Here is a 21,808-nt window from a genome sequence, read left to right as displayed (position 1 = left end):
AAAGACTGAGCTGGGGAGGTCTCAGTACCGTCTCTCTTTGCAGCCCGCCTCCTTTTTGGGTTGCTGGTATGTCCACCATGTTGAACCATGCCCTGCCGTAGGGTGCTCTCCCTGGCTGTACCCCACCCACCTGTCCTGTACCCTGTCACACTGCACCCCTGGACTCAGCATCATAGGCCTTAGAACCTCCTGTGTTGCCAGGGACCCAGCCTTCGTTGCCTTCCAGGAGAGCTGGGCTCACATTGCCCAGCAGCTTCAGATGAGATGACCTTAACCCCAAATTGACAGGGTTGGCCAGGCATCCCCTCCTCGGGGCATGCCATGGTGGCTGTCGCAGAGCTGGGACCCTTTTATGCTGAGGCCCACATCTCACTCCAGGCTGGGCCAAGCAGACGGAACCCCCTGCTTTCAGAACTGAGGAGCACAGGGGCCGCCCCAGTGGTGCAAGCAGTTAAGTGCGCGCATTCCGCTGCGGCAGCCCGGGGTTCACTGGTTCAGATCCCGGGCGCACACTGACACACCGCTTGGCAAGCCATGCTGTGGTGGCGTCCCGTATAAAGTGGAGGAAGATGGGCACGGATATTAGCACAGGGCTGATCTTCCTCACAAAAGAAAAAAAAAGAACTGAGGAGCACAGCCACAGCCTGCAGGCAGCGGGGGTGCCAGGCTGGGTTCTTTTCCCATGGCCCCCTCCCGGCCTCCACCCTCACCCCCGTTGTTGCCTCACTGAGCTTCCTGTGGAGTCCAGGTTCTAAGGGAACTGGTGCTGACTTGGGAGGATAGCATACGGAAGAGTTGACAGATTTAAAACTCCAGAGACTTCTAAGCTATGACTGCTGAGTTCCTGGGGAGCTGAGCAGTGGCCCAGGAAACACCAGGCAAATGGCTGCCCCTTAGCCAGGCTGGGCCAGGGCCCTTCACCCTAGGTTGGGAACTAGTGTCTCTGGAGGGGCCTGGCCCCAAGTCCTTCTGGAACCAGGGTAGCCAGAGCTTCCACATCACAGATCTCACTGTGAAGCCAGGTCCTTCAAAGCGGTCTTTCCCATGGGAGCATTTGTGGACCATTCTCAGGTGTGTCTCTGGAGGGGGCATGTCAGGATGATTTGAGGATGGGGCACATCCTCCCTGTGCATCAGCAGGTGGGCGGGGGACAGGAAAGCCTGTCCTGGGGGGTTGTCTTTGCTCATCTCACCAGTGAGCCTGCAGCAGCTTTTCACTTTTCCAGGCCTGCCTCTTCACGCTGCTTCCTTTGCTTGCCAGCTCTGGGTGGCATGAAGGGATGTTCAGGAAGGGAAGCAGCCTTGCTCCCACTTCCCCTGCCAGCATCTTTTCCCTCTCTCTGCCTGTCTGCTCCCATCCTTCTGTCTGCCTACGTTTTGGAGCAGTTCCCATGCCATTTGCTTGAGCTGAATCCTGAGTTGGGGGGGGCGGTCAGGCTGAGCCCACTCATTGTCTGTGCTGCAGCTGCTCCCGGCAAACTGTTGTCTAGACCATGCCTGTGCGTAGGCGCCCAGGCAGTGTCTACACAGACGTGAGGATGCTTCCGTGGTGCTCTCCAGGGAACAGGGAAGAAAGAAGAGAGTTAGTGCTCCAGGGAGGATGAAGAACAGGGCCGGAATGGTAGTGAAAGCAACTTCTCTACCAGGGCAGGGCCAGCTCAGGAGCCGCCTGAGGCGCACAAGCACAGGGCTGCTGACGCAGTCAGAACCGTCACCAACTGGAGGGAAGACGTCTGGCCATTCTTAGAATATCTGCTGGGCCGGGCACTGGGGGTGCAATTTGTTTTTTCTTGTGGAATTTTTAGTCTAGTGGTGGGGGGCAGACGTTAAGCATATAAACACACAAATAAATACATCATCACAAAAATGGAAAGTAGTGTGAAGGAAAATTACAGGATACCAAGTGAGACTAATTGGGACCCACTGGTGGTGGGGATATCAAGGAAAACTTCTCTGAGGAAGTGGTGTTTAAATCGAGAAGGATGCACAGAAGTTTGCCAGGCAAAGAGTGGGAACACTGTTCAGACACATTACTGCCCAGGTTTTTAAGATTTTTCTAGAAGCAGTTTCATTCTTCCCTGCTTTTGTGTGAATGACTTTTAATCTGCTTCCAGCATGAGCCTTTTTGGCAGAAGTCATGGCCAAGCCTCACCATGGCTTCTGCTCCATCTGGGGACTGTCGGGACCTACTGAGTTACATGGTCCTAGTTACTCTCAGAATGGAATCATGGGTCTGCTCTTCAGTGGCACAGCTCTGAAAAAAATTGGAGCTCGATGGGAGGTGAGCCTGGCAGGTTGGACTAGATGTGCAGCAGGTCATCTCTTCTACTTTTCAGTTCACTGCATGGAGTCAGTCTTCTGGGGGTTAGAATAAGGGCCAGAGTGACAGCATGTGAAGATTTAGCCTAACTAGTGAATATGGACCTGTTCTCAGAGTAGGGGAGGTCTTCCAGGAATAACAGCAAAAGCAAACTAAAGAAAAAGATAACTATTTGACTACATAAAAATCTAATGTTTTTTTGGGCCGGCCCCGTGGCTTAGCGGCTAAGTGCGTGCGCTCCGATGCTGGCAGCCCGGGTTCGGATCCCGGGCTCGCACCGATGCATCACTTCTCCGGCCATGCTGAGGCTGCGTCCCACATACAGCATCTAGAAGGATGTGCAACTATGACATACAACTATCTACTGGGGCTTTGGGGGAAAAATAAATAAATAAAAATTAAAAATATATATATAATGTTTTTTTAAATTAAAAAGTTAAAAGATTAAGAAAAAACTACATCCTATGTCAGTTATAGCCTGAATATGTAAAGAGTTCCTAAAAATCAATGACTGATACATAGCAGTAAAAAAAAAAAAATGGAAAAACTAATATGAACTGGAAATTCATAAAAGAAATAATACATCCAACAAGTATGCATATGAAACAAGTTCAACTTCATGAATAATTAAAGAATTATGAATTTAAACAATGACATACTTTTTATTACCCATCAAATTGGCAGTTTTTAAAAAATAAGGAAATACTCAGTTCTGGTGCAGTTTCTGGGACTAAGTCACCCACACTGCTGATGGGATATCAGTTGACACAGCGTCCCTGAGAACAGCCCAGCAGTGTATGTTCAACACCTTTAAATATGTGCACCCCATTTGACCCTGCAGTTCTGCTTCCTGGAATTCATCCTGAGGGAGAGAGACAAGTATGCCAAGATGTAGGTGCATTAACTGCTAATAAAAAAATATAAAAAATGGAAAGAACCTGGATTCCATAAATAGGGATGTGGTCCAATAAATCATGATAACTGTACATTCTTACCAAGGAGACTACTTGTAGCTATTTCAAGCGATGCTACAGAAGAATATTGTCATGCAGCGATGGTAATTATGGTATTTTGTTTTTTATGGCTTTACTGAGATATATTTCACCTACCATAAAATTCACCTTCATAATGTATTTTAGGTGGGAGAAAAGGAAGCTTACAAAATGGTATCACAGTGTGCTCAAAATTTTTGTCATAATGCAAACTATATATAAGTGCACACACATACAGACATCCACACAGGAAAGTCTGCTGAATGTTAACAGCAGATGCATCAGGGTGGTGAGATTATGGATACATTATTTTCTTATTTTTGCATATGTATATTTTCTAATGTTTTTGCAGGAAATGCCAATTGCTTTTGTATGAAGAAAAAATTATGCAGAAGTCTAGGGTGCAGTGTTCCTAAGCCCTCTGTGGGAGGGTACAGGCTACACTCCTGACGTGGCCTTCAGGCCATCTAGGTCTGGGTCACCTCTTGCCCCTCCCTGCCTCATGCCACACACTCCAACCCCACCAACTGCTTGGAGTCTGTTGCTTATGCGCCATTTCTTACCTGTGTACGTTTGCTTACCCAGGCCCCTCTGCCTGGAACGACCTCGCCCCTTGCCCGGCCCACTCCAGTATCACCTCCTCAGGGAAGTTTTCCCTAAGCCCCCTCACCCACACTGGGCCGGGGGCCTCTCCTCGGGACTGGGCAGCCGGCCGCCCCTGAGCATCCCTGTGACCCTCTGTCTTCCCTGTGTGGAGCTCGTCTGTGTACTTCTGACTCCTCGCCCCACCTCCAGGACACTGCGCTCCCCAGATGTTAACTGTAGAGAGCTAGAAGGAGCAACTCGTTTTTGTTTTTGTTTTTGTTTTTGTTTGGTGAGGAAGATTAGCCCTGAGCTAACATCCGTTTCAATCCTCCTCTTTTTGCTGAGGAAGATTGGCCCTAGGCTAACATACATGCCCATCTTCCTCTGCTTTATACGTGGGACGCCTGCCACAGCATAGCGTGATAAGTGGTGCATAGGTCCGCTTAACCCGGGCCGCCAGAGCAGACTGCGCAAGCTTAACCACTATGCCACTGGGCCGACCCCTCTCTTTTGTTTTTTTTAATCTATGTCTAGAGGTTAATGTCTTCTAGAGTCTGGCTCCTGTGTCCACCTTTCATTTTAACCCTGGAGTAGATAGGGATTACCAGGCAAATCAAAGTGCTCAGCAGTCTCCATTGGTGTCTTTTAACTGGCTCTTAAATGTACAATATATATATTTTTAAAGTAATTAAAGAAAAATGTGAAAATAGGAGAGAGGGAAGAGAAAGTAACCCCCTCATTGACAGCTTTGGGGAGATCTTCCACCTGGAGGACCTATGAGTCAAGGAGCGTTTGAGAGGAGATCCCAGGACAGTCATCCTCACACTTCGTGGGCATAAGAATCCCCGGGCCTCATGGTCGCCATGCCATTTCCCAGGGCCTGCTCCCCACCACGCCCCAGAGATCAGATTAGTAGGGGCACCGTGGGACCCAGGAATCAGCACCTTGGGCCACTTGGCTGTCAGTGTTTGGGAGGAAGGCCTCACTTTGGAAGCAGTCGCTTCAGTGCTGGCTCTCCTCTCTGTCTCTGTGGGGGGCTGGCTTCCCCCTTCCATAGCCAGTACATGCTACCTCAAAGTACATCCACCTTTAGTCCCTCATTAATCCCAAGTAAAGGAGCCATGGTTCTTTGTCACTGGGAACCTTGGATGCTCCTCCGGGAGGGGGAGGAGGCGGCGGCGGCAGCAGCAGCTGTGTGACGCATCCTCGAGTCACAGACTTGCAGGCTGGGTTAACGTAAGAAAACTCGCTGACTTGCTCAGTGAGAGAGAGCTTTCTGTCTTGTCTAGAGCTGAGAATGAAGCGGAGAGCATCAGACAGAGGAGCTGGGGAAACGTCGGCCAGGGTGAAGGCTCTAGGAAGTGGGATTTCCGGAAATAATGCAAAGAGAGCTGGACCGTTCATCCTGGGTAAGCCTCTGACCACAGGGTGAGTGGGGGTGCCAGGGGCAGGGGCGGGTGCCTTAGCGTGCACAGTCTGACCTGTGGACAGGCACAGTGCCACACCCACCACAGTGTGGGGTCCTGACCAACCTCGGCCTGGACCCAGCTTTCCCACTTTAAATGTAGTCTGTTTGTGCCAGTGGAAGATCTGGAGACTTAGGTCACTGTACCAAGAGCTGTCATTTTGTTGTAGCTGCACCAGCCTTAAATCAGTCTCAGCTCAGAGCTAGGCTGTCTCTTGCCCCAGAGAATCCTGTGTGCCCCCAGGATGTTGCCCATGGGACGTACACAAGCTGCGTTAGAGGGTCCATCATCCAAGGCACTTCTGTGACCATTCTGGGAGGGCATGGTTAATTTCACAAAGCATTTAGTATAGCCCCCCAAACTTCCTGTAAAATCGGCACAGAAATCCTGTCGAGTTGGGTGTTCCTAGTGGTCCAGGGGAGCAGCAGGCCCTTCTGAGTGTTGTAGAGGCCTGGCAAGTCCAGATTGCTGTGCTCAGGGTTTTTGCAGGTGGACTTGGCTCTGAGGACCCCAACTCTCCTAGCAGCCAGAGTCGGGGTGTGAGTTTTGCCTTGGGACAACATCTTGGACTTATGGGCACAGGATAGTTCCACCTCCAGTCATTCAGCAACTAGTTGGTGGTGCCTACTATGCGCCATGCCTGTGCTGTTTGTAGGGATGTAGCAGTGAATAAGACAGGTTCCTGCCCTCACGGAACTTAACATTCTCCAGTCACATGCCCCATGATGACATCTCTGTCAATGATGGACAGCATATACAATGGTGGTCCCATAAGATTAGTACCATAGAGCCTAGGTGTGTGGTAGGCTATACTATCTAGGTTTGTGTAAGTACACCCTGTGATGTTTGCACAACGACGAAATCACCTAACAACGCATTTCTTAAAACGTATCCCCGTCATTAAGTGATGCATGACTATAGTTGGAAAAAGAAACAGAGTAAACAATACACAAGATCATCACCGGGGGCGGTAAGTGCCTCCATGAAAGTAAACAAGATGATGTGAGAGTCAGAAGGGCCTAGAGATAGTGTAGACAAGGGAGGTTCCATGTGAGGAAGTGACATTTGAGCTGACAGCGGAGGATGAGAAGGAGCCAGCCATGTGAAAAGCAGGGGAAAAGCATTCCAGACAGAAGGAACAGCAAGTGCAAAGGCCCAGAGGCAAGAAAGGGCTTAACATCTTAGGAATTAAGAGCCCAGTGTAGCTGGAATATGGTGAGGGGTGTGGGGAAACATAATCAGAAAGGTGGACAGGAACCAAATCATGCAATACCTTGGAGGCCAAAAAAGGAGTTTCGATTATATATTAAGAGCAGTGGAGCACTGTTAAGGGTTTTTAGCAATGCAGTGACACTGTGACATTATCTGATTTATGCTCTGAAACCTATGGCAGGCTGTCACAGGACAACGAGCAGTGTACATCTCCAGAAGTACAGGAGCTCCCAAAAGCTGGTATTGGACAGGGGCCAGGTGGCTGGATCAGACCACCAGGGGCACCTGTTAAAGCTATCATTTCCTGGACCCTCACCCTAGGGTTGCTGATTCAGAGGGTCCAGGTTGCAGCTGGGATCTCTTTTTTAACACATGCTCCTCAGAAATTCCAACATGCACCCACCGTTGAACACCCCTCTTTTTTAGAAATGTACCTGTAAAAGCCAGGTGTACCTTAGGCTGATGCACACATACCCCTTCGTTTGGAGGGGGAAGACTGTGAGAGCTCTCCACCAGGAGACTTTGAGGGGTGAGTTCAGTGGTTGTGAACTGTGGTGCCCCCCTGAAGAGAAGATCTAGCCAAAAGACCACTTGGTGACATGGTGCCACAATAGATAGGGCTTCTGAAAAGTAAGCCAGTGGCTCTCTGTGCCATAGGTCCCCGTCTGGGCAACTCACCGGTGCCAAGCATTGTGCAGTGTTTGGCGAGGAAAGATGGCACAGATGACTTCTATCAGCTGAAGGTAAGTGAGGCACCAGGAGTGGGGGAGGCTGGGGACCCAGGGGCCGTCCTGCCAGCCCGGCTCCTTCCTCTCCACCTTCATACCTACACCCTTGTGAACAAGAGTAGCGCCGTTTCTTCCCAGGAAGCAATCAAGTTCACAATCTCGCTCTGAACAGCTCCTGATTTAAAGAGCTTTATCTGTGCATAAATTACATTGCCATCACATTAAGAAAAACTGTTTCACTTTGTATGTGCATGTGTGAGTGTGTGTGCGAGGGTTGCGTGGTAGAACGTGAACCCTTGCTTTGCCTGTTCTAGTCGTTCTGCTTTGTAAAGTAAAGTTTTTTGGGTTTTTGTTTTTTTTGTGTGTGTGTGCCTTCCTAAAGATCCTTACCCTTGAGGAGAGGGGGGACCAAGGAATAGAAAGCCAGGAGGAGAGGCAAGGCAAGATGCTGTTACACACCGAGTACTCTCTGCTTTCCCTCCTTCACACGCAGGACGGCGTGGTTCACCACCACGGGCTCTTCCAGGTGAGTGGCAGAGGGAGCTGCCTGTCCCCTCTTCCCCCGGATGCCCCACTCCCCCCAGTAGGCTCCCAGGCCTGGCACTTGCTGGGGCCACATCTCTCCTTTGAGCAGCTCACCACCCGCTGGTCTCCCTGCATGCTGAGTGCGGCAGGACTTGCTAGGCGGGTGGGCTGGGTGTCAGGCTGGGGTGACATTGGCTGCTGCAGCACTCCTGCTGTGATGGTCACAGCCTAGCGGGAATGCACACAGTTTGCATCTTCCAGGCTGTCTTTGAAGAGCTGCTTTTCCGAGAAAAGAGAAAAGCAGGAAGTCATTTAAAGACACACAAGCTGTTTCTAGTTGTGTTGTCAGGAACTGGCCAGGGCCTGGTGGAAGGGAGGGCAGTGAGGAAGACTGGGCATTTGGGGCCACTGTAGATCTCTGCGGTTGTTTTTGGTATCAACATTCCTTTTGCCTGCCCAGGCATTTCAGTTTGTTCATAAGTGTCCCTGAGCCCCCGAGCTCAAATGTTCCGGGTCCCTTAGGAAAGGTACCAATTAGCAACTTGTCCCCTAAAGAGCCCTCCTCGGGGCAGGACCGCAGTGTGTCTCCAGAAACGAAGAGCCAGGTTCAGCAGGCCCAGGGGGCTTGTGCTTAGGCCTCCCCCAGCAGAGCTTCTGCAGAGCCTCAGCCAGATGCACTGGCCAGGGCCCATGCTGGCCAGGATGGACCTGGCACTTGAGAGGCAGCCTGGTGCAGGGAGGGCACACAGGTTTTGGAGCTGGCAGTCCTGGATTCAGGTTGTGTGACCTTGGGCGAATCACTTCAGGTCCCAAGCCTCAGACTCCTCATCGTAAAATGGGGATAATGATAATGGCGCCTACCTCATAAGGGGGCTGGGAGGATGAATGAGAGAGCATGAAGCACCCAGCAGCCCCTGCTACACCGTCATCATGGTTGTTATTTCAGGCAACAAGAACTCCTTGTCAGCTTGATTTCCTGAAATGACATAAAGGGAAAATGCCTCCCACCCCCACACATACACCCCACCGAGGTCTTTATTCTTAGATGTGCAAGTAGAGGCAACTCTGAAAATGAACAAGTTTCCCTTAAACATGAGATCAAACTGAGGGCAATTGTGATTTATTAGTATTTTCTCTCTCATGGCTTCCAGAGCGTGGCCATGGTTTCTGTGGTTTTGGATAAGAGAACCCGGGTGATGAGAAGTATCTCTAGAGTCATCTGTGTGCCAGACGCTGTGCTGGGCCTCTGGCGAAGAGAGAATAAGAAGTGTGATCCTGCTATTAAGGACAAATATGAATATTCAGTCCCCAGGAGTTCCCAGAGGCGACCGTCAGTATGCTGGGGGTGACACCGAGGGCCTCCTCGAGCTAGGAGGATAAAAGTCCCTGTGTTGTACCTGTTTTTTTTTTTATCTTACTGGAAATCCTTTTTCAGCAAGGAAAATGGGTCCAGAGCTTGCAGCTGCAGTGGTGGTAGCAGTACCCACTTACTGAGCCCTGACTGAGTCCAAACAAGCACTTAGCATGGGTCGTCCTGTTCTCAACAACCTGCGAGGTCGGGGTTGCCAACTCCCTTTGCAGATGAGGACCCAGAGGCTGGGAGAGGTTGGGAGAACTGCCCCAGGTCCCACAGCTAGGACAAGGTGGAGCTGGGGCCCGGACCCAGCCATTGGGGACCAGAGCTATACTCTTACGTGGCTGCCCACGAGTCCTGCTTCCACGCCAAAGCAGTTGTCTCGGACACACAGAACACTTAACTTCCATCATCTTGGGCATTGGAAGGAAGTTGACATTAGTCCTTGCTGGAATCCCTGGGAGTTCCATGGAGGGGAGACGCCCCAGAGCCCTGGGTTTGCTGCCTGTACACTGGGCTCAGAGGGCCCTTTGGCTTTCAGTGCCCAGCCCTGATCTGAACCCTTTGTGTTAGCATCAAAGCTTGGAGCCTAAACCTCAGCCCCTGGCTGGCCCTGGCGTTGGCGCACTAGAAGCCGGGCATTGCTTAGCGGCCCCAAGTTCCATGCTGCCTAGGCCTCAGGCCTCCACCGGCCACACACATGCAGGCTTGTTCCGGGCTCTCTCATTGGTTTGTGTATCCAGCTCCAGGGGAGAGGCCTTGGCCCTGCTGGGCCCACAGCCAAGCCTAGTGTGCCCCCTTGCTTCCCAGGATCGCACCTGTGAAATTGTTGAGGACACAGAATCCAGCCGAATGGTTAAGAAGATGAAGAAGCGCATCTGCCTCGTCCTCGACTGCCTCTGTGCACACGACTTCAGCGACAAGACGGCCGACCTCATCAACCTCCAGCACTATGTCATCAAGGAGAAGCGGCTCAGCGAGCGGGAGACCGTGGTGATCTTCTACGACGTGGTGCGCGTGGTGGAAGCCCTGCACCAGGTGCGTGCTGCCCCTCTCAGCTCCCTCATTCTCTGGCATGAGAGCGTCCTAGGCCCCATGTGCCACAGGGGCCACCCTTCTTGCTGCTGCTCAGCGGAAGCTCTGTCTCACCCTCACCCAGGTGTGCTTTGCCGCTGGGAGTGTCCAGAAGGAAAGTAGCCGGCTGACAATACACCGATGAGACACAGTGCTGCAGGCCTCAGCCCACGTTCCTGTGAGGTGCTGCCCAGGCAACCCAGTAGAGCCAGCACAGTATTTCCCTGTCAGTCGAGAGGCTAAACTGTGGTCTCCCAGCTCGGTGACAACTGTGAGATATCCGCCAGGGCAGCCACAGCCCATCTCTGAGCTGTTCCTAGGATTAGGAGTGTCACATACCCCGAGGTACAGGTTAGGAGAGCCTGGGCCTCTTCCAGGCAACAGTTTCTGCAGGCCGAGCCTGTATTACTTGGTCACCAGAACCCTGAGAGCTCATCTCTGACCTCAGATCCACGCAGGTGCTTGGGTTTTTTTTGCTTTGATGTTTGATGAAGGTGGAGAGAGGAGTAGTTTTCCCACTGGGGGCTGCCCCAAGGGGAGAGAGAGCGGGGCGAACTGCCCTGGGTAGGCAGAGTCTGCCTGGCTCGCGTATCATCCCACTGGTATGCATGGTTATGAGGCCTTGGAATGGTCCTGACCTGTCTGTGGCTTACAAATCAAGGCCCGAGCCTAAAGAGACACGTCACAGAGCTTTTTCCTGCCTTCCCAACACCTGGAGAGCCCACATCTTACAGGCTGGGCCCAACCCCGGCTCTCACCTTCACGGTACAAACCATGTGCCTGTTGTTTTCCAGAAAAACATTGTGCACAGAGACCTGAAGCTTGGGAACATGGTGCTCAATAAGAGGTAAGATTCGCTTTTCTTCTTTCGTGATGTAACCTTGGGGTTGGCACAGGCTACGTGCTGTGACTACCCAGCGCCCTGCCGCGTCCCTGTGGGGATTCTGACTCAAACAGCCCACTTCCCCCAGGAATCCCCCGGGCTGGAGGACAGGATGGCTGCTTCTGTCTTTTGCCGCCTGGGAACACAGTGCTTGCTAAGAAGGGGAGCCTTAAAGACCACAGAAAAGGAGCTCTGGGAAGGATCTCAGACGTCTTCCTTGGTCCATTCATTTGTCAGGCCTAGTGGGTGATCAGGAAATGACTAGAAGAAATGGACAAATGGGGGAAGGAATGACAGATGAGCCAAATGAGGCATCGTCGGAGGTCGGGTTCCCAGGAGACAGACTCTGAGATGGATGTGCAGGAGATTTACTAGGAGAGGAGGGGGAAGGATTGGGCAGAGAGAGGAGGGGGAAGGATTAGGCAGAGAGAGGCTGAACTGTGGTGCAGTCACAACAGGACCTCAGCTGGAAAGCTCGAGAGCCAGGTGGCCCTTCAAATGTCCCAAATCCAAGCAAAGGGGCACATGGCCTTGTACCCACACTGTGACCAGCCACTGAATGCGGGTTCTGCACAGGGTGGGGCATAGCCTTGGGCAAGGCAGCTTCCTTTGGCTAAGGGGACTTCCCAGAGAAGGATACAGCCACGAGTGGTCAGAAGCCTACACTCCCAGCAGTGGGGAGAGAGTGCTTCCATCTTGGAGGGGATCTGGGTGGCTTACTCCAGCATCCTCAGTGAACTGAGCTGGCAGAGGAAGATCATGCAAGGCCCCTGCCTCAGGCTGTTGCCCCACTCAGGCCAAGGGTCTGGGCCCCTTCCAAGTGATCTAGGGCAGTGGTAGAGGGACACCAACTGTGCAGGGGCCCGCGACCGAGAGGAAGAGAGCCTGCACTGTGTGCCACCACCATCCTAGAGACACAGGGCTGGGAAGGGCACACCTCCCTCACCGGCTCTCCCATCACCTCTCCCCCTCACCTCCCTCTCACCCCCAGGTGGTGACGTGGTTTGGAGGACTTGCAGATGGCAGGCAGCGCCAGTCTCACAGCAGAAGCTGTGTGGGGGATGATTTGTTCTCTAATGTGGTTGCCCACTCAGGAGGGTTCCTGGGCCCACTGTCCCCATGAAGTGGCCAAAGCCACAGCAGTCACAGGAAAAGAAGCTGCAGGGAGATGAGCCTGTGGGGGGATCATGGGGGCACCAGACCCCACAATGCCAGCCTGAGATGCCATCAGGAGGATGCTGCTGCACTTCAGTGGCTCAGCCTGGCTCCACTCTTCCGCCAACACCACTAGCGCTGCAGACAGACAGTCTCTGGGAACTCACCGTCTGATGGGGCGCCGTCCTGAAAGCAGATAGCACTGTTTTGAGGACCAGTGTGCAGAGGGCTGGGGCCCAACAGAGGGGGCCAGAGGCTCTGGCTGTCTCAGTCAGTTCACGAAGGATGAGTAAGGATTTGCCAGCCTGAGAAAGTGAAGTGATGAAAACCTGACCCCGTCCTGCTCCCCAGGGAGGAGGGAAGGAAACGGAAATTCCAGGGCTGCTGGAACCCTTGACTGGCTGGGTGAGAGAGTTAGGGAAGCCAAGTAGGAGCAGAACTGGGGGCTCAGACCTGGCTCCCAGCCCAGCACTGCCTCTTAGTTACCCTTGAGACCGGGAGAGTTTGTTTGTTTGATTATTTATTCATTGATGAATTCATTCACGTATTGAGAAGCTGCCGTGGTACCAGGCGCTTCTCTGAGCTCCCGTTTCCTCATCTGTGAAAGCAGAGGAGACTAGACCTCCCTGCAGAGATCAGCCTGAGATGTGAAACTGCCTGCAGGGTTTGGCCTGTCGTAAGTGCCCCCTTATACCAGACCAGCCAGGGACTGGAGGGTGCGCACGCTCACTTCCCTCTGGAGATGAGGCCCACCGTGTGCTGAGTGGCTAATGAGGATGCCAGGGTGAGGCCAGCAGTGGCGCGGCCCCAGCTCTGAACTGCGTGAGGAGGGCAGGTGTTGGAGAACACTGGCCATCCAGCCCTGAGAGCCCGTTGTCTTAGTGTAGGGAGCCTCGGGCCCCGGCCTCCTGTGGGACATGGGCCAGTCACCATCCTGCTCTGGGCTGGAGGCTCACTGCTCGCAAAGAGAGGGCATATATTTTGAGCAGCTAAGTCAAATCTAGCTGTGGAGCCCACGTCCTCTAGCCTTCCAAATGAGCACCCCAGGGGGTTGTGATGGGACCGCGCAGTCAGGCTCGGGCGCTGCTAACCACACCAGCTCTCCAGCCCTCTTTGTCTCCATGGTTGGTCTGCTTCTGACTTTTGCTTCTCTACGCCCCCTAGGTTCTGGGAACGTAGTCAGGATTGTCTGTGTCTGTGTGTGCGTACATGTGTGTGCACGTGTGTGTTTTCCTCAGATTGCAGGGCACCAATACCTCATTCAGACCCCGCGTCTTGGCTGCACTTCCTTTAATCTGATAATCCCCCTTTTTGTGTCTTGGGACAAACAGAAGTTCTGGCCGCCTCTCACTTGAGTCCTAGGTGCTCTGGAAAGGGGCAGGATGGTGTGGTGCAGAGAAACCTGCACTGGACACCCAGGGCCCACTCCACATGTGGCCATGGGCACACCCTCCCTTCCCTGGGCCTCACTCTCATCCTTGCCAAGTCGAGGGTCAACCTGGAAGAGCTCCAGCCCCTTCTTGCCCATCAGGCCAGGCCCTGCCTCCAGCTGCAGAGCCAGCAGACAAGTTGGAGGCCTTCATCTGCACTCCCTGAGGAGGGGACAGGGAGAAGTGTTTGCGAAGCAGCTACAGCGACAAGTTCACCCAGCTTTGGTAGGAGGCAAGGGTTGAAGTCTGAAATCCCCTTTTGGGGTTATGTGAGGTTTGCTGTGGGTTCTTTCTCCTTCCTCTTTTTTTTTGGGTAGGCAAGTTGCACACCAAGTTCCTAGAAAAGGAGAAAAACACTGGTAGCCCAAAGGGCCATAGCTAAAGAGTGACTCACTCAGAGCAGATCTTGCTGACGCAGAGCTCCCTCCCTCCATCCCTCGCTGCCCTCGCCCCCTCCTGCCAGGATGAACCTGGGGGGTCCGGGACTCCCAGGGGTCTGTGCGCCACCCAGCCGAGTTGGGTGGTGGTGGCAGGGCAGGGGAGCATTGCCAAGCTTCAAGAGGTCTCGGAGCTGACCGTGTGGTTTCCTGTGGGAGAGACTCCAGGATCCTCAGCGGGCAGAGCAGCACAGGCCAAGTCGGCCCTGCTGCCCAGCCCTGCCTGCAGTGTCTCAGCTGTGTTTTCCTCAAGCCCCACCTGCCTTGCCCCACGCACAGAGGGCTGACGAGTCTGCCAGCAGAGCTGAGTGGAGAGCTCAGGCCACACTTGTATGTGCACCTCAGGGCCTGTGGACACAATGTGGCACCCTCTCCCGCTGCCGCAGAGATGGTGTCCTTCCTGGGGTCTCCCGCCGGTAGCCTCTGCCAAGTGTGCTCACTGAGGATGAGGTGATGGTTTGAGCCAGCTGTTAGTAATCGATTACTTTTTGCCCGGCCCTGGGCGTGGTGCTTTCCTGGGATTATCTTCTTATCTTGTTAAATCCTAACACCGTTCTGGGAGTTAGGTGCTAATATTTTCCCTGTTTCACAGATGAGGAAATTGAGGTTTAGCAAAAGATTAAATAACATGTCCAAGATTACACAGCCAGGCAGTGGCAGAGTTGGGACCAGAACCCGGGAATCTGGCTCCCATGTCCACCAGACTCTCCCCTGAGCCGTCCTCCTCCCAGTGTCTCATGCCTCCAGCTGCAGTGGCCGTCTCTGAGCCGGGGGAGAAAATGCAGTGCTTCTGCCTGGTGGGGACCTTGCAGATGAGAGGCTTAAGCAGTCCCAGGTGCAGGGCAGTGATATAGCAGTTCCAGTGGAGAGGTCCACTTCTTGTCATGGTCCTTGGCCGAGACCCTTTGCCTGTGCTCTCAGGCTCTAGCTGCCCCGGGGGCCACCAGTCAGATTTCTGCGGCATCCGACAGGCGGGCGTGTGCAGAGCGCGCGTCCACGTTTCCGGTTGGAATGCAGAGGGCAGACTGGCCTTGGTTTTGCACCAAGCCCCTTGCCAGCAGAATTCCCCGAGATAGCTCAAGGGCTCTTGGGGCCTTCTGGACGCGGCTCCTGGGGAATTCCACCCTCAGCCCCACACACCCCGTGCCTCTGAGCCAACCTCCTCTCAACCCTTGAGAGGCAGCCTGAGACCCCTCGTGGGGCTTCCCTTCCTGCCATTGCCATCCTCCCCGCTTCTCTGCCAGCCAGTGGACACGGGGGCGGGCAGGTGGCCCCTGCGTCTGTCGGTAGAGAGGTGCCCTTCCTCACTGGCCCTCCCCTGCGGGGTGAGGAAGCCTTCCTGGGGTCTTGGAGGGTCCCCTCTTCCCCCCCCGCATCCCCAGTTGTGGTATAAGGTATCCTCTCTGGGCCACTTCCTTTGTTCACATCATGAATCTTCTTGAAAGGATCAGGGCCCACGCTGCTCTCACCCGTGACTCTCTCAGATGGAGGAATACAGTTTTCTAGGTCAGGGCAGAGCCTGAAGTACAAGACAAGAGCTGAGTCAGCCTTGATGGAAAGGAAGGGAAAGTCAGGGGCTGAGCACTGTCCGGGGACACAGTGGGCACCTGGCCGGTGTCAGTGCAGAGTGCAGGCTCTGGGGTCAGACAGACCTGGGTTTGGATCCTGCTCCACCACTCACTAGCTGTGTGACCCTAGGCAAGTCCCTTGACTTCTCTGTGCTTTCATTGCATCATCTGCCAAGTAGGGCAGTGATAAGGTCTCCTTGTAGGCTGTTGTGAGGGGTGCATAAAAACAATCCCCATCCGGCCCTTGGGCCTGCACTTACCAGTGCTCAGCAAGCGTTGGCTCTGAGCACTGCCAGTGACGCTGACTGGTAACGGCAAGGGTGATGACCAAAGGGATCAGCAGAGTGGACAGAAGTGGCCACCAAGCGTGGGCCTCAAAGCTCTGCCGGGCTTCCTTTTTCTCGCGTGTAAATGAGGGACTTGAACTGAGTTTCTAGTTACTGTCAGTCTAGAGATCATGTGAGGTGGTTTGGGAAATCACCAGCTGTTCAAGCCCTAATCTCTACCCCTGAGACTCAGCCAGGGTGCAGATTTGGGGGAGCACCCCTGAAACACTCCCCTGGTTGGAGTGATGCAGCTCCCTGCTGGACAGCTCAGCAGGGGGCAGCCAAGGGTGACTGGTCGCCCCCCAGTGGCACGTCCCACACAGCCATGGAGAAGGCAGTCAGGGCCAGGGCAGCAGGAAAGGATGCTCCCTGGATCGGGGGGGATGGGGGCAGCGGGGGTGCCCGTGGGTACAGACGCCAAGGTGTGTTCACTCTGCCTCCTGCTCTAGGACGCATCGGATAACCATCACCAACTTCTGCCTCGGGAAGCATCTCGTGAGTGAGGGGGACCTGCTGAAGGACCAGAGGGGGAGCCCTGCCTACATCAGTCCTGACGTGCTCAGTGGTATGTGCATGTGCCAGGCAATGGGCTCCAGGGGCTTCACACAGCCAGGCTCTGCAGCAGCTCATTCATTCAACAAACCGTATCTGTGGGCGGGCCCTGGGCTAGGTGCTGGGGCTTCAGTGGTGGCCCAAACCAGTACTGTCTCTCTGGGTACAAAGTTGGGGTCTTACAGAGGATGAAGACGGTAATCGTCACACTGAGGCGTGTTTAATTACTCTCTGAGATTAGTGCTTGGAAGGAAAGAAATGCGATTTCTGTGAGTGCAAAAAACAGGCACTTGAAGGACTTCCCCGAGGAAGTGACATTTGAGCTGAGATCATTGTTAGGATAAATAGGAATCCACTGGGTTTGTGTGACTCGGCAGAGGGGGCATAGCATGTTTGAGGAACCAACAGAATGCCCTTGGGCTGCTGCAGAGAGTGAGCCTGGTTCACGACCAGAGAGGGGCCGGGGCCAGACCCACAAGGCCTGATGGAGACCCTGTTACTAAACACCATTCTTGATTTCAAATGCGAAAGGAAGCCATGGGGCAGGTCTTCACTGGGGGTGCCGTGATGAGATTTGCATTTCAGAGAGATCACTCCCTCTGTTCGATCTTTCATTCATTCTGCTGGTGTTTACCGAGGGCCTACCTTAGAGGCTCTTTCTAGGCTCTTTGGATACAGCAGTGAACAGGCAGACAAACCTCCCTGCCTCCATGGATGGTGAGCTTTCTAGTGGGACTGAGACAGATAACTGCACAAAATAAATCAGTCAGTTATGTAGTTATTACCTACTGACCATATTTCTAGGTACCAGGTGCTGTGCTGAGCACTTGACATGCGTTATCTGTTTCAAACCACACAGCCACCCTGTGAGGTAAATATCCCAAGTCCTATTTTTTTACAGATGAGAAAACCGAGGTTCAGAGCGATCAGATCTCTTGTCCAAAGTCATAGCTAATAGTAAACCAGAAAACCGAGGCTCCATGCCGGGCCGCCTCCTGCCCAAACCCACGCTCCTGTTTCACTGTGGCAGGCTTTCTTTCCCTTTCCCACTGTCCTTTGCCAAATTGGGGTCCCTCCGTCCTGATCCCTTAGGGGACCAAGGGCTTACATCAGCTCCCACCCCTCCGAAAGGAGGTCTCAAGGTTGTCTCCAGGGTCCGCTATCCCCAGCACACACATGTGTGCGCCCCTCCTCCCGGTGGCAGAAACTGCCTCTTGCCAGGTTGTCCCATGTCTTCCTGAGGCGCAGGCTGCTAAAACTTGCCACAAGCATTTGCAGTCGCCTTGGAGGCCTTCTCCCAGCTGAGGCTTCTGCTGGAACGCCAGGCCTCTCCCAGGGCTACCCACATGCAGAGGGTAATGGTGTCCCTTTCCAGGCCTGGGGGTTTTGGTTAGAGTCATTGCAGCCTCTGCTGGAGGCATCTGGGTGCCAAGGGGTGCACCCCAATTTCCTGGGCACCTCCCCTGCAACACAGCTTGGGTACCCTCCATGAGAGTCCTCAAAGTATCCCTGGAGGTGACAGAGCCAGGAGGATGAACCAGGCCCCTCCCTCAGCCCAGGTCTGTGAGGTGGGGTCTGTGACTGTGCAGGCCTGGAGTGGGAGGTGGGAGGGCTGGCTCTGGGCAGGACTCCTCCTGAGCAATGCCAAGCTAGGGCAGTCTCCGTGTGCGGTCACTCCCTGCTCTGCCCGCACCCTCCCTCTCTGGATCTTCCATACTCATGCCAGTCTTGGAGGAAGAAACAAAGGAACCTGCTGTTGCAGAGAGAGACCGGGACTGGGAGTCCAGAGACTGGGGCCTTGCTAACTGACCACTCTGTGACTTGGCCTTCAAACCCTCTCTCGGAGCCTCAGTCTCCTCATAGGTTAAAAGCTGAAAACAGTCGGGGCCGGCCCGGTAGTGCAAGCGGTTAAGTGCGCGCACTCCGCTGCAGTGGCCCGGGGTTCGCCCCAGTTCGGATCCCTGGCGCGCACCGATGCACCGCTTGTCAAGCCTTGCTGTGGCGGCGTCCCACATAAAGTGGAGGAAGATGGGTATGGATGTTAGCCCAGGGCCAGTCTTCCTCAGCAAAAAAAACAGGAGGATTGGCAGATGTTAGCACAGGGCCGATCTTCCTCACAAAAACAAAAAGCTGAAAACAGTCCTGCCTCCCCCGTTGTTACGCGGATGAAGTGGGATGATTATAAGTCCTACGGGTGGGTTACCCCCCATCCCAGGTCTGCCACCTCATTGATTCTGTGTGCCAAACACAGCCCTGGGCGTCGGGCACGGAGTTGTGAAAAGGCAGACATGGCCTGGACCTCATAGAGTTTACAGTCTGGTAGATAACTGTACGGCACTGGAAAAGTTACCTCTCTGAGCTTCGATGTTCTCATCTATAAAATTGGGATGATAATAGCCCCTACTTCATTAGGTCCCTGTGGGACTTAATAAGGCCTTTACCTAGTGTCTGGCTCAATAAACAATAAACATAAGCATTATCATTACTAAAAGCAAAGCTTGACATTCAATATTCCCTCAAAAGCCAAAGCTCAGGGAAAGATCACCTGACAGTTAGAGCTCCTGGGAGTTCATCTCCCCTCCAGCTCTGGCCAGAACTTCCGAGTCTTTCCGAGTCAACTGGCTCCGGCTGAGAGCTCACCGGTCCTGGCAGCAGCGCCCCTCCCTGCTCGGCCCGCCATGTCTCAGGCACCTCGGCAGGGTGCCTCAGGCACCGCCTTCCAGCTGCTGCAGGGGCGGCCGTACCTTTGTGGAGCCATACAGAGCTAAGAGTAGTGGCCCAGTAGACTCTCTCGGTGGCCCCACTTGGTGGAGCAGGGTCTGCGAGAAAGGGGCTGCCCTCGAGTTGGCCATGGGGTCAGCTGCACAAGGTCACCCAAGCTGGCTGCTCTTTGACATTGGGAGTGGAAAGGGCCAGGGGCGATGCAGCCTCAGGGAAAGCTTGGCAGAGGCTCGTCTCCACAAATCTGCCTGCAGGACCAGCCAGGGCCAAAGCTCGCTCCCCCCAGCAGTCCTTGGCTTCTAGTCATCGTATTTTACAGATGAAGTAACAGGCTCGTTGAAGGTGGTCCGTGGTACCTTCTGAAGGTGCAAGCCAAGGCCTGTAATGGCACTTCCATGCACATGTGCACACTCCCACCCCATTACATTGCTTGACCTCAGTGGACCTGATGAGACCTTCAGAACCAGTGTCCCCACCCCAAAGTCATGTTCAGCCACCCGGGAAGGAGGCTTTCAGTCCCAAAAGGATTTGAGTTGTCTGGGCGCTGCCTAGTGCCCAGGGAGATGACACCAAGGTGCCCGGCAGCGTCTCTTCCACACCCGTGGGGAGCTGAGCCTTGCTCTGGGATGCCAGCTGCCATGGAGCCTGCCACTATGCCAGAGGGAGCGCTGTCCCAGGGACTGGGCAGCCAGGGGGCTTTCGAAAGGCTTGAGTTGATCTCATATTTTACATTTCGGGGAGCAAGTCAGGCAGAAGCTGGCACCTGGGAGGAGCTCTCCTGCTGATGGGTAGATGAACAGATTGTCCTGAAAATGGGAAGAGGGGGCTTTTACAGTCAGCTGTGTGACCTTGGACAAAAACATCCCTTGGAAAAATAGAGAAAATACAGTTGTCTCTCGGTATTCCTGGGGAATTGGTTCCAGGAACCCCCCCTTGGATACCAAAATCCGAGGATGCTCAAGTCCCTTATATAAAATGGCGCAGGACAATGGTTACGGTCGGTTGGCCCTCCCATATCTGCAGGTTTTGCATCTGCAGACTCAAACCACTGCAGATTGAAATTTGAACTGCGGATCAGTTGGTTGAATCCACGGATGTGAAACCCGTGGAGACCGAGGGCCAACTGTATCTAATTCATGGAGTTGTGGTGGAGATTTAATAAAATAAAAGTGTTTATTCCAATGCTGTCACATGGGTGCTCAGTTAAATGTTCGCTCCTTTCTGTTTTAAAGATGAGGAAACTAGCACAGAGAGTGACTTAACTGGATACTCATTCATTTAGCAAATATATGAGTCCATGCTGGGCATAGGGGCTCTGCAGTGAGCAAAGCAGAGGGGCACCTGCATCTGAGAACTTACCTTCCAGAGGGGAAGATGGGAGTAAACAGACAAAGAAGGGGATGCTCACAGATGGTGCTGAGTGCCAGGAGGGAACAGTAATTGTCGGGGGAGAAGCTGACTTGTCCAGGGCCGGTGAGATCTTTATTCCACACGCACTGTGGGCCGCCTGCTCTGTGAGCCACTGCTGGGCGCTGGGGCTGTAGACCCAGGCCTAGCCTTTAGGAGCTTGAAGTCTGGCAGAGCAGGGCTGGTGCTGCCAGGAGGAGGCACGCCGCAGGTGGGTGGGCTGCAAAAGGCCAAGTGTGATCCCACCTCCTTGGAGGTCACGCTGATGTGGGGCATCGTCCTATTGAGCATGAGCAGGGATCAGCCTGAGGAGCAGGGGAGGGACGAATGTGGGCAAGAGCTCAGAGGACTGAGCTCTGGGAAGAAGAGGGGAGGGTGACCGGAAGTGAGGGTGGCAAGGTGGAGGGGTCCTGTGGGTAGGATTTCGGGCACATAGCTGGTAAGCTGAGGGAATCCCAGGTCCGTTCTCATTCCTGGCCCTGGGCTGAGCGTGCACATGTCCCTGTGCCCCACAGGCCGGCCGTACCGGGGCAAGCCGAGCGACATGTGGGCCCTGGGCGTGGTGCTCTTCACCATGCTCTACGGCCAGTTCCCCTTCTACGACAGCATCCCGCAGGAGCTCTTCCGCAAGATCAAGGCCGCCGAGTACACCATCCCTGAGTGAGTCCTGCCTCCCTGGCGGTGGAGGGGAGGGAGGCCCAGCCCTGCGGGCTCGAGGGGCGGAAACAGCACAGGGAGGCTGGGAGTCCTGGGTCCGAGACCCAGCCCCAGCCTACCCCGTCTGAGCCCTCTCCCTCTCCCTCTTGCTGCACCAGAGATGGGCGAGTTTCTGAGAACACCGTGTGTCTCATCCGGAAACTGCTGGTCCTTGACCCCCAGCAGCGCCTCGCTGCCACCGACGTGCTGGAGGCCCTCAGTGCCATCATTGCATCATGGTAAGCAGGCAGGCGCTGGGCCGGGCACAAGGCTGGGTTCTGCTAGTCCTTGGGCACTGCCCATCCTACCCAGAAAAGCAGCCTGAGGCTGGGCCTGTTTCTCTGTCAGGCAGTCGGATTGCCAGATTTTCCCCGGGGT

General features: G+C 54.1%; 1 protein-coding gene across 2 annotated transcripts in view; it reads left to right on the top strand.

The window, feature by feature from the left end:
* STK40 (serine/threonine kinase 40) overlaps positions 1-21,808 on the top strand; it is a 41,785-nt gene that overhangs the window by 15,843 nt on the left and 4,134 nt on the right. For both annotated transcript variants that reach the window (XM_058553694.1, XM_058553693.1), the window contains exons 2-9: positions 5,186-5,305; positions 7,232-7,317; positions 7,685-7,828; positions 9,992-10,219; positions 11,050-11,102; positions 16,504-16,619; positions 21,250-21,394; positions 21,550-21,669. In XM_058553694.1, the coding sequence (XP_058409677.1) occupies positions 5,194-5,305; positions 7,232-7,317; positions 7,685-7,828; positions 9,992-10,219; positions 11,050-11,102; positions 16,504-16,619; positions 21,250-21,394; positions 21,550-21,669 (1,004 nt within the window). In that variant the 5' untranslated portion in view covers positions 5,186-5,193. The remainder of the gene's footprint in view (positions 1-5,185; positions 5,306-7,231; positions 7,318-7,684; positions 7,829-9,991; positions 10,220-11,049; positions 11,103-16,503; positions 16,620-21,249; positions 21,395-21,549; positions 21,670-21,808) is intronic.

This window comes from Diceros bicornis, chromosome 13 (genome assembly GCF_020826845.1).
Source record: "Diceros bicornis minor isolate mBicDic1 chromosome 13, mDicBic1.mat.cur, whole genome shotgun sequence".
Lineage (NCBI taxonomy): Eukaryota > Metazoa > Chordata > Mammalia > Perissodactyla > Rhinocerotidae > Diceros > Diceros bicornis.
This window is presented reverse-complemented; position numbering and strand designations above follow the sequence as displayed.